At 53.2% G+C, this 12309-nt stretch overlaps 1 protein-coding gene across 1 annotated transcript in view; it reads left to right on the forward strand.

Annotated features, from left to right (window-relative positions):
- The first annotated feature begins 4441 nt into the window (after positions 1-4441).
- The window catches only part of CACNG8 (calcium voltage-gated channel auxiliary subunit gamma 8), a 23015-nt gene continuing 15147 nt past the window's right edge, over positions 4442-12309 (forward strand). Inside the window, exons 1-2 of the mRNA XM_017497982.2 lie at positions 4442-4453; positions 6225-6651. Of these exons, the coding sequence (XP_017353471.1) occupies positions 4442-4453; positions 6225-6651 (439 nt within the window). The remainder of the gene's footprint in view (positions 4454-6224; positions 6652-12309) is intronic.

Raw genomic sequence — 12309 nt, forward strand, 5'->3', positions numbered from 1 at the left:
CCGGGTTCAGGCAATTCTCCTGCCTCAGCCTCCTGAGTAGCTGGGATTACAGGCACGCGCCACCATGCCCAGCTAATGTTTTGTATTTTTAGTAGAGACGGGGTTTCACCATGTTGACCGGGATGGTCTCGATCTCTTGACCTCGTGATCCACCCGCCTCGGCCTCCCAAAGTGCTGGGATTACAGGCTTGAGCCACCGCGCCCGGCTTTGGAAAATATATTTTCATTTAAAATAAAGAAGTTCCCCTCAGTTGCTAATTTGTATAATTTCACAGTTCTCAACCAGGGGTGATTTTGTTCCCCAAGGGACATTGAGCTATGTTTGAAGACATTTTTGGTTGTCCCAAAATGCTATTTTTAGGGTGCTATTTGGAGGTGCTGTTGGCATCTAGTGGATAGAGGCGAGGAGTACTGCTCAGCATTCTACAATGCACAGGACAGCCTCCACAACAAAAAATTATCCAGCCCAAATGTCGACAGTGTTGAGGCTGGGAAACTCTGACTTTCAAAATAATCTTCTTAGTTTCATCAGTGCGGTTATACCAGCACAGGCTCTGGAATCTGACGTCCTGACCGATTTCCTCCCATGTAGCTTACCTCTCAGTCTCAGTCTTCACATCTTTAAAGTGGGAGCTGCTAACAGAACCCACTTCTTTTGAAGGTGGAGCCAATACCCTCAGGCTCCTTGGAGTCTGTAATATTAAATGTCCATAACCAATATCGATTATCATCGCTGTTTGCTGATGTATTCTCCTCCCCCCTCACCCCACCAACCCAGCAAAAGAGCAGAAAATAAACAACTATTCCTGAAACGAATGAATTCCAGGCCCCTTCCCTTGGGGTCTGTGTTTCTTTGCTTCCAAACCAGGAGTGTTGGAATGCATCTCTAAACTTTCCCCCCTGGGGCAGTGTGAGAATTAAGTGAAATGACCTAAAGAAATTTCAGTACAAATGTGAGATGCCGGGTACTGAAAGATACCACCCCTCCAAGAGAAGAGACCAGCAGAAGCAAACACCAGGTGAATAGATGTAGGGAACACAGGTGATTGTAGTTTGTGCCAGCCCCCTGGAGGGAGCAGCAAAGGTGTGTTGGCTTAAATGACTATGAATTTCACCTATTGTTGACCACCCTCCACCTGGATAACCCTAATGTCTCAGCCTCAGGTTACTCATCAGTAACATGGGAACGTGGATGCCCACACTGCAAAGATTCTGTAGGAAGTCTGTGAGAGAGTCAAAGTGAAGCATGCAAACTGCCTCCCATCAGCCATGGCTAGCTCTTAGCTTTTGATAACATTCAGATGAGAATCCAGTCTTGGGAAAACTGCTTGCCTGGAGCCACGTGCAAGGCCCCTTCCCATCCATGTTCTCACTCAGTTGGAGGTGGCTTCTGTCCCCTTCATAACCAAGAGCAACTGAGTTTAGAGGAAAAGTGTTGTGTCCAAGGTCACGCGATGCCTAGGGGGCATCTGTGAAATGCGGACCCAAGACCAAACTTCCAGATCCTCATTTCAGACTCTTCCACCTCCACCTCTTCCACCCCCACAACCTACTAGCTAGTTCCAGAAGGACAGGTCCGTGCTTCTCAAAACTGTTGGTAGACCCTACCCAATTCCAGATGGGTTTCTTTAAGACATATTTGCACCCAAGCTTTTCACATTCTACTCTCGTTCCTGGCCCCAGCCCCATCTTGGGGGGGGGCATCTAACTCTACCCCTTCTTCCCCAACAGGCTTGAACTAGGGGAGGGAAGGGGGATGAGAAAAGAAAAAAATGTTGGTGAAAGTCAAAGGCTTGCTAACGTTGTAAGTTTAATATTGTTTTATTTGGGGTGTGGGGGGTGGTGAGGAATCTTTGCCCTCGCCATTTGGAGGAGGAGCGGTGGGAAGACCCCAGGGAGTTGCGCTTTCCCTTGGATTTTGGGAAAGGGGAGCATTCCTGGGGTCCTTTTGAAAAGGCCCTCCCCTCATTTCCGGCCGCCGCTGCCAGCCTTGGCTGGGCGCCTGGATCCTGTTGCTATGACGACAGGAAGAGGCGGTGGCGGCGGCAAGCGATGCTGAAGAGAGATGGAGGCTAGTGGGGGTGGGGGTGGTGGCATTGGAATGGGGGAGGGGGAAAGGATGGGGCTGGGGACGCGGGCGGGGGCGGGGGCGGAGGTCCTCCATCTCTGACCTCCTCGGGGCACCTCAGCCTGACCCCTCTCCCGCTATTTTTTCCGGGCTTCCTTCGGGTGCCTCCCCAGTCCCTGTGTCTGCCTCTGTTTCTCCGGATCTCTCTCTCTTCCTGTGTCAGTCCCTCTCCGTCTGTCTCTCTCTGGGTCTCCCTCTTCTTTTCCTGCACCTGCCTTTCTTTCCCCAGGTACCTTCTGCCATCCAGACCCTTCCACCCTCTATTCCTTTCATTTACTATCTTGCTCCCCCGCTCCCTCTCTGCACCTCTTGCTCTCTTTAAAGCTTCCTTCTCTCTACCAAGACCTTGCCCCCATCCCCACTTTCTCTCCCTCCCGGCTCTCCATTTCCTTCCCTCTCCCCCCACCATCCTCGCAGTCTCTCTCTCTCTGTCTGTCTCTCCCCATCTGTCCCTCCTCCCCCCTCTCTGGATGACTCTCTCCCTCTCCCTTCTTTCCTTCTGTTTCCCAGATCCTGACCCCCCTCCTTACCCCAGCCCTCCCTCATCCCCCTCCCCCCAGACCCTGGGTTTCTCTCTTTGGGTCTCAGTCCCTGCCTTCTCTCTCTGGATATTTCTCTGTGTGTGTCTCTCCAACTTCCTTCTGCTCCCAGCCGCTACCTCCCCCAAATTTCTCCCTCCCCCATTTCTGTTTCGCGGTCTCTGGGTCTCTCTCTTTCCGTTTCTCCTCGTCTCTCTGTGTCTCTCTCCCTCCCTCTCTGGATCTCTCTCTCTTCTTCTCTGGCTTCCTTTTGCCACTCGACCCTGCCCCCCTCTTTCCCTTCCCCCATCCATCTCCTCTCCCAGGCTCCCCCATCCCTCAGCAGCTCCCCTCCCCCTCCCTCCCTACTCCCTCCCTCTCGTCCTCCAGCTCCGCACTTTACCCAGCGACACGAGAACCAAATTGTCTCCTCACCTTTTTTTTAAATATATATATATATATATCCCGACCCTCACTCCCTTGGGGCCCAGGCTCAGAGCTGCCCCTCAGCCCCCGCCTGGCCTCAGCACCCCCATTCCCCATACGCCTCCTCATCTCCACCCCCCCAACCAGGTCGGACGCCTGGGTCCCTCACTGCTGGGGGAGGGGGAAGCAGCGAGAATTGGGAGCCAAAAGGGCTTTTCTGGGGGGGGTGCCAACAGGGGGGGGCTTGAAGTCCCCTCCCCCGAGCATCGGAGAGTTGACCTATCGTTAACAGAGGTGAGACAGATCTTTTTATTAATCGGAGGTGGGTGGAAGTAGAATTAATGTTCTGTGCCCCCCCCCAATTCTGGAGAAAAGAGCTGGTCCCCTTCAGAAGGAGAAAGGACAGTGACCCCCTCAGATCCAGAAGCTTTAGAATTGGGGGTCCCCTGCTCTCTTCTCCCTTGCAGCTGCTAAGCAATGGACTAAAGGAAGAGTCCCTAAAACCAGATTGCCCCCCAAATTGACAAAATGGAAAGATCTTCAAATCTTTTTTTTTGGACGGAGGGAGAATTTCCCTCCTTTCCCTCCTCTTCCCTTCCCCTCTTATCCCAGGTTGTTAGGGGCCTGGGTTACAGGCTCAGCCCCACTGAAAGCAGAGATCTATTAGGACAGGGCAGGTGGCTGTGCCAGCGGTGAGGGGCACCAATTTGGGAGAACAGGCCAAGAGGTCAAGAAGAGAGGAAACTCAGCATGTGGACAGAAAGGAGAGGAAGGGGCCCGTGCGGAGGCTGGGAGGCTGGGGGATGCCGGGTCCAGCGGGCTGCTGAACTGTGGCCTGAGGAAGGGCTGCGTGTGGGCAGACCGAGTTGAGGTGGGGGAGGGAACACAACGTGTGGGGCACTAGGCCCAGTTGCCATGGAGACACCCCCCATAGACAACCTCTTTCCACAGCCCCTCCTGGGAGCAGCCCCAGTCTGAGGCCAGCTGATGAGGGGCAGTGGAGACGGGGAAGCCACCAGGAGGCCAAGGTCACCCCGTACTGGGACCTAGCTGCTGCTGCTGCTGCTTTTTTTTTTTTAATTCCCCCTTCCTCTGAGGTTTCCAGGCTCTTAACTATAGTGGGTTTGGGGGAAGAAGTTGAGGAAGCAGTGGTGGAAGCAAGTAAGGAATACACGCCCCGAGGCCAGCTGGAGTGAGGGGGACGGACAGGGCTGGGGCATGGTGGTCCGGGAGAATGTGGAGGAGAGAAATGAAAGAACCACGGGGCAGTGGGTGCAGAGTGGGAAAGTATTCCTCATTTAAAAGAGAGTTGTAGTCTTGTGGATCACGTTTTTCAGAGGGACACAGTCTCTTGGGGGGCTCTTTCTGCATGTGGAGGAAGGTGAGGGGCTACAGTGTGTGTTCCTGTACAGGTGACATCGCAGAGGGGAGTACTGGGGGGAGTTCCCAAGGAGGGACGCCAGTGGGGGCCTGCAGAGGAGGTTTTCCTGGGCAGAGGAGAGTCTGGGAGCTGTAGCCGTGGAGCAGGAGGAAGTGAGTCAAGGGAATTCTACATGATGGGAGAGAAGTTGGGGAGGATGCCTCCTTGTACGTTGAGGAGAGAGTGGGTTTTGAAGTGAGTTGGAGGGGTCTGGAGTTGGGGGAACCTGCGTGCTGAAGATGCCATGTAATGATGAAGGGTGACGAAGAGGGATTTAGAGGCAGTGGGAGATGCTGTGAGTGCAGAGGGGCCCGTGGGTGCAAGCTGGGCAGAGTGGAGGTACAGCGTGCTCCCTGCTATGGGAGTCCAGGGCAGAGATTGGAACGCTCCTGGATGGAGAGAAATCTGGGGTCTGGAGGAAGCCACTCCTTCGAGTAGAAAGTGCCGTGGGACTCATGGAGGAAATTTTTCTTAATGGAGGAGAAAACGATGGTTATGATATGAGTTCGTTTAAGTTGTAGTGGGGGGGAAGATTCAGAAGACTCTTCTAAGCAAGAGAGAGAGTGGAGTTTTTCCTGGAGTAAAGACATAGTATGGGATGGGGGGGGTGAATGGATTGCGGGGAGACACTGGGGGCTGTGAGAGGGAATGGGTTGGAGATGGAGGGCATTTTGTAAACCAGTGGGTCCAGCGTTGGGTGCGTGAGAATTCCCCAGGGAGCTTTTAAAAACTTAGACGCTCAGGCCACACTGCTGCCCAGTGATGTCGGACTTTCTCAGGTGGGGCGCGAACATCCGAATCTGTAAAGGTCCTCGGGTGATTTCGAGGTGTGTCGGAGGCTGCCGAGGCGGGAACGGGCTTCCAGGCAGAGGAGACTGACTGAGGGTGTCTGCTTACTCTGAGTTGCACAAACTGTGAGGGGCAACTGGGATTTTTTTTTTCTCCTTTTAAGTTTTCCTTTTTAGTTGAAGACTTTCTTTTTCCTAAGGAGAGGAAATTGTAGGGGACCATTAGGAGTGACTGAATGACAGAACCCAGAGCGGAGGGGGCCCGCGGAGGTTATTCTCATGGAGGCGGTGCTGCTGGGGATTCTTAAGTTGTGGAGACGCTCAGGGGGAAGAAGTTGGGGAGCCAGGAAGGGGTTCTAGCAGATGGAGATGTGTGGCTTGCAGGGGAAGAGTGGGGAGAACTGGTGGGGGCCGAATGGTGATGGGGTGGGGGTCTCTAAGGAAGGAAGAACGCGACAGGGGCTCCTGGGGAGGAAGAGGCCTGGAGCTTGGTGTCGTAGGGTGGCTTCCCAAAGCGATCAGGACTGTGGAGCTCACCCAGGAGGAGCCAGCGGGGGCTTGGGGCGAGGGCTGTGGGTGTGAGCGGTGGTGGGGATTTCTCCGAGTGGGGTTAGTGGGATGGATGACTTTGTTGGGCAGAAGACAAAAGTGGAGAGATTGATTTTTCTTTTNTTGCACCATTGCACTCCAGCCTGGACAACAAGAGTGAAACTCCGTCTCAAAAAAATAAATGAATGAATAAATCCCTGGTAAGAGGAATGAGAAAATTGAGAAAGGAAAGCAGTGGAGACCCGAGTGGAAGGAGTTTCTGGAGCTGAGGCAGGGATTTTAGGGGGGGCGGGGACTGGGGGAGGTACCTGTGCCTTCTTCTCCTCTAATCCGAGATCTCGCTCCTTGCCCTCCACCAGCCGCTGACCATGGCCGTGCTCTGACCCCCTCCCCAGCCGCAGCGTCCTCGCCGCCCCCTCCCCCGCCCCGCCGGCCCCCGGCACCCCGCTTCTGCCTGCGCTGTGACCCCCCCAGCCGCCGGCACGGCCCCGCCCCCGCTGCCCCGGTGGTGGCCCACGGCCCCCCGGCTGCCCGTGGTCAAACTGGAGTCGCTGAAGCGCTGGAACGAGGAGCGGGGCCTCTGGTGCGAGAAGGGGGTGCAGGTGCTGCTGACGACGGTGGGCGCCTTCGCTGCCTTCGGCCTCATGACCATCGCCATCAGCACCGACTACTGGCTCTACACGCGCGCGCTCATCTGCAACACCACCAACCTCACGGCAGGAGACGACGGGACCCCCCACCGCGGGGGAGGGGGCGCCTCCGAGAAGAAGGACCCCGGCGGCCTCACGCACTCGGGGCTCTGGAGGATCTGCTGCTTGGAAGGTAGGGTGCGGGCGGCCCTGCCCGCAGCCCCCGCTGCTCCCCTCCCAGAGACCCTGGGTCTCCCGGGGCTGCCTCTCCCTGATCCTGGGGCCCCCATGGGCACCCTTCCTCCTCTGTCTGAGGGGCTTCTGCGCCTTCCTGTTAGCGCCCCGACCTTCTCTCCTTTCCACCCCACTCCTCCCTGCGTCTGGGCCCCCTGCGGAATTCCTCTGCCTGGTCACCCTGCCTCCAGGCTCAACCCCTGGTCGCCCTGCCTCTCCGCTAACCCCTTATTCGGTCTTTCCCTGGTCCTTGTCTCCTGCCGTGCCTGTCACACCCCTCCCTTCTTCCCTCTCTCCAGCACCTGGGGCTCCTCCTGTTTCATTTCCTCCAGCTGCCCTCCCTGTACCTTTTCTCCTCCCCGCCCCCCCCCCTTTTTTTTTTCAAGACAAGGTCTCATTCTGTCGCCCAGGCTGGAGTACAGTGGCACAGTCATAGCTTGCCGCAGCCTCCACCCCTTGGGTTCAAGCCATCCTCCCACCTCTGCCTCCTGAGTAGCTGGGACCACAGGCAAGAGCCACTGTGCCCGGCTAATTTTTTTCATTATTTGTAGAGATGAGGTCTCCCTGTGTTGCCCAGGCTGGTCTCTAGCTCCTTGGTTCAGGAGAGCCTCCTGCCTCAGCCTCCAAAGTGCTGGGATACACCCAGCAGCCTCTTTTTCCCTCTCCCCTCAGTCCATCTTGACCTGCTCCTCCATCCCACCTGCCTCTTCATTTCCTCTGCCAGGTGCCCCATGGCGTCTTCTCTTTCCCAACATTGCGCCCCAGTCCTCTGAATTCCCCTGCCTCTCCCACCCCATCCATGGCCCGGTCTCCAGGTCTCCATCTCTTTCCCCTTCTATTTGGCTGCTGCTCTCCTAAAACTTCCTGCCTTATTTCACTATCACTTATGACCTGCTCTCTTTTCTGCCTGTGATTCTCCTCCTGTAGATCTTCCTCTCCCCATCAGGGCCCTTCCCCTGTCTCTCCCACCAGGATGCCCTCCAACCTCCTACCCTGATCCCTTCCTCCTCTTCCTTAGTGGGCTCCACTTCCTTTTCCTCTGCTCGTGCCTTCTCTGAAGTCCTCCTGACTCCATGCCTCTTAGTTACTTTAAGGCTCCTGGCTCCTGACCCTGCTACCTCCTTGAATCTCTGCCTGGGTTCTTTTCCTCTTTGTCCAGTTCTCCTCTCACAGCTTCTCTCCTAGCTCGGCTCCCTGGCTCTTGACTCGCCCTCTTCTCCAAGGCTCTTGCCTTCTCCTGCACCAACCCCTTCTCTCTCCCACTCTTAGCATCAGTATTTCTTTCCTGAGTGTCATGGAGTTGAGGGGCTGGGAAGCAGGAGTCCTGGGTGCCAGTCCTGCTGCGTATCTGCCTCCCCATGTGTGACCACTATCTTTGCCCTGCAACCCAGCCTCACAGCCCTTGTCTGCAACATGAAGGAGTGGAACCAGCCATCCTGATGCCCCCTTCGACCAAAAGATTGCAATATCTTGCTTCTCTTTTTCACCCCCGTCTATTTCTTCTGTCCCTTCTTCCTCTGTTTTGCTGATTGCTCATGACAAGCCAGGAATGTTATTTAATCCTATGAGGTGGGGACCACCTCCCTGTTGGGGATGGGTAAACTGAGGCTCAGAGAGGTGAAGCCACTTGCCTAAGGTCACCCAGCTGAGACAAGGGCAGAGCCAAGAGCAGAACTCCAATCCCATGGATGGGATCCGCAGATGTGCTCTGCCTAGTGTACAGTGTTTAAAACTGAAAGCAAAATCTGAATCCATTGCCAACAGTTAAAAATAGGGAGGCTTCCCATTGTAGTTCCAATTTCCGGCTTCTTCTGAGCGATCAGAAGATCTAACGCCAGCCTGCGTTCTACCCTGACCACGATGGGCCGGATCCGAGCAGCAGCTGGAGGCCTCCATTTCCCCCACAGTCACCTCCATTCACTCCATCGCCTCCCATTCCTCCCATGGTTCTCATGATGCTATTTTCCTCTCCTGTGGAAGTTTGAGTTCATGTCCATTCACTGGCCTGACCAAGCACCAGGCACAGAGCCAAGTGTGAGGGCTCACATCATGAAACCCCTAGGATAACTCGTGGCATCTAGTAAGGATGCCATTCATTCATTCATTTATTCATTCAACATCTCATTTGTATTGCGTTTATACTATGTGCCAAGCATTGTTCTGGATTCTGTGGCTACAGCAGTGGAAAACAGACAAAAACCCCTCTCGTTATATATCTTATATTCTAGAGGGAGAGACAGATAATAATGGAGGTAATCAAGTCCACATTTAGGTTGTCAGGTAAAACTGAGTGCTAAGGAGGAGAAGGAGTGGGGGGACGGGAGGTGTCAGGGTTCCCTGTGGGAAGTAGATAAGGAATCTAGGGAAAGCCCCCTGAGCAGGTGACACTTGAATGCAGGTCTGAAGGAAGTGAGAGATGGCGGCTGTGGCTACCTGGAGGAAAGTGCTTCAGACTGTAGGAGTAGCAGGTACACAGCTCCTGAGGTGGGAGAGGGAGTGCCTGTGTGTTGACCAAGCCAGTGGGAGGTCGGCGTGACTGGGGCAGAGTGGGTGGGGGGAACGTAGCAGCAGGAGGTCCAACAGTTGTAGGGCTAACAGGATCCCCATCCCACTGGTTCTGTATTATTATCATTATTTGAGACAGAGTCTCACTCTGTAGACCAAGCTGTAGTGCAGTGGCGCGATCTTGGCTCACTGCAACCTCCACCTTGGGGCTCAAGCGATTCTCATGCCTCAGCCTCCCAAGTAGCTGGGACTACAGGTACGTGCTACCACACCCAGATACTTTTTTCAATTTTAGTAGAGACAAGGTTTTACCTTCCACTATGTTGCCCAAGGTGGTCTGGAACTCCTAAGCTCAGGCGATCTGCCCGCCTCAGCCTCCCGAAGTGCTGGGATTACAGGTGTGAGCCACCATGCCCGGCCTTTTAAAAATTACTTTATTTATTTATTTATTTACAGACAGAGTCTTGCTTTGTCACCCAAGCTGGAGTTCAATGGCATGATCTCGGCTCACTGCAACCTTGGCCTCACGGGTTGAAGCAATTCTCATACCTCAGCCTCCCGAGTAGTTGGAATCACAGGTGTGCTCCACCATGCCCAGTTAATTTTTGTTAATTTTTTAAATTACAGACGGGGTTTCACCATGTTGGCCAGGATGGTCTCGAATTTCTGACCTCAAGGGATTGGCCCGCCTAGGCCTCCCAAACTGCTGGGATTACAGGCGCTTGGCCAGGTTCTGTTTTTTGTTTGTTTGTTTGTTTTAGTTAGGGTGTTGCTCTGTCACCCAGGCTGAAGCGCAGTGGTAAGACCGTAGCTCACTGCAGCCTTGAACTCCTGAACCCAAGCCATCCTCTTGGGTTCAGCCTCCCAAATAGCTGGAACTACAAGCACATGCCACTATTTTTTGTAGACACAGGGTCTCACTGTATTGCCCACACTGGTCTCAAACTCCTGGACTCAAGCAATCCTCCTGCCTCAGCCTCCCGATGTGTTGAGATTATAGGTGTGAGCCCCTGTGCCCGGACTCACAGCTTCTTATGCATCCCAGAAAGCACTTGTGCTTTATATTCAGAGATGGGAGCCATTGAAGGTTCTTGAGCAGAGAAGTCACAAGAACCTTACAACTTTCTTACAAAAAAGAAGACTTACATTTTTGCAGTATGGCTCTTGCTGCTGTGTTGACAAATGACCAAGGGGTAGTCAAATGAGACAGCAAGAGGCTCATCGAGGGTAGGGGCAGTAGTGTTTGGGAAGTTGTTTGAATTCTTAGTATATTCTGGAGCTACTGTGGGCAGGAATGCTGATGGTGCAGTTGTAGGATATGAGAGAGAAGAGCCAGGGGTGTCTCCAAAGCAGGGATTTTCCATTGCAGCATGGTTGATATTTTGGGGTGGATAATTCCATGTGGTGGGTGCCGTCTGATCCATTGTAGGATGCTGGGCAGCAGCGTTGATCTCTGCCCACTAGATGCCAGCAGCACCCTTCCCAGTCATGACAACCAAAATTGTGAATTGTCTCTAAACACTGCTGACCGTCCACTGGGAGGTAAGATCACCCCGAGTTGCGAATCAGCACTTTAGGGCTTTGGCCTGAACTCCTGAGAACAGGCAAGCCATTCGTAAGATGAAACAGCAGTTATTTTATTTCTTTTATTTTCTCTCATCAAGTTTGTTATGAAGAAGAGGGATCATGGGCTCCGTTCTGGACATGTTAAATATATGATACCCGTTAACAGATAATATCTAGGAGAGAGGTCAGCGCAGTGAAGGGTCTGCAAAATGCCATATAGGAAAGATTTTAGGCTCTGTGGAGCAGACAGTCTCTATCACAACTACTCATGGAAACAACCAGGACAGTATGTAAGGAACTGAGCATGGCTGTGTTCCAGTGAGACTTCATTTACGGACACTAAAATTTGAATCTCGGCTGACGCCCTTTTCAGCCTCAGCCCACCTGCCCCCAGGTGGATAAACAGCCATGTTCCTCACACGAAGCCTGTTTGAGGGGGTATCTTCATTCAAAGCGCTCATTTTAACATTTGGGGCCATTTTCAAAAGAAAAAAAATTTTTGAATTTCACCTAGTGCAGTGGCTCATGCCTGTAATCCCAGCCCTTTGGGAGGCAGAGGCAGGTGGATCACTTGAGGTCAGGAGTTCGAGACCAGCATGGCCAACATGGTAAAACCCCATCTCTACTAAAAATACAAAAATTAGTCAGGCGTGGTGGTGGGTAGTTCCAGCTACTCAGGAGCCTAAGGCAGGAGAATTGCTTGAACCCAGGAGACGGAGGGTGCAGTGAGCCAAGATCACGTCACTGCACCTCAGCCTGGGTGACAGAGAGACTCCATCTAAGAAAAAAAAAAATTGAATTCCATGTCATTTTCATGTGCCATAAAATCATCTTCCTCTTGGATACTTTCTTCATCATTAAAAACACATAAAACCCATTCTTAGCTGGATTTGGCTTGTGAGCTATAGTTTGCTGACCATTGATGTAGGTCGTTAGAGATGCGATATATGAGGCCAGAGGCCAGGCTGGAGATATCAGTTTGAGGGGCACCACCATACAGATGGATTAGATGATGGAGTCACTCAGAGAAGAGATGGTCGGGTGCGGTGGCTCACACCTCTAAGCCCAGCACTTTGGGACCCCCAAGGTGGGAAGACTGCTTGAGCCCAGGAGTTTGAGACCAGCCTGGGAAAAATAGAGAGACTTGTCTCTATAAGGTCGAATTTAAAAATTAGCTAGGAGTGCTAGTGCCTCTGATCCCAGCTGCTCAGGAGGCTGAGGTGGGAGGATTGCTTAGACCCAGGAAGTTGAGGCTGCAGTGAGCCGTGATTATGCCACTGCACTCCAGTGCCTGGGCAACAGGGCAAGACCGCATCTCAAAAACAAACAAAAAAACAGAAGAGACAAGAACAAATAATAAAATCTCGCTGAAGGCTGAAGCCTTGGGCCAGTCCACTGTTAAAAGGTGAGGGCCGTGAAAAGTCACCAGAAGGGGTTGAGAAAGGACTGGCCACAGGTTTGGGGAAAAACAGGTCACTGGATGTCCTAGAAGCCAAAGGAAGTTCGTGTTTCAAAGAGGGGAGGAATGAAGGCTCACTTCGTCGTT

Source organism: Cebus imitator, unplaced genomic scaffold, assembly GCF_001604975.1.
Source record: "Cebus imitator isolate Cc_AM_T3 unplaced genomic scaffold, Cebus_imitator-1.0 Scaffold235, whole genome shotgun sequence".
Classification (NCBI taxonomy): Eukaryota; Metazoa; Chordata; class Mammalia; order Primates; family Cebidae; genus Cebus; species Cebus imitator.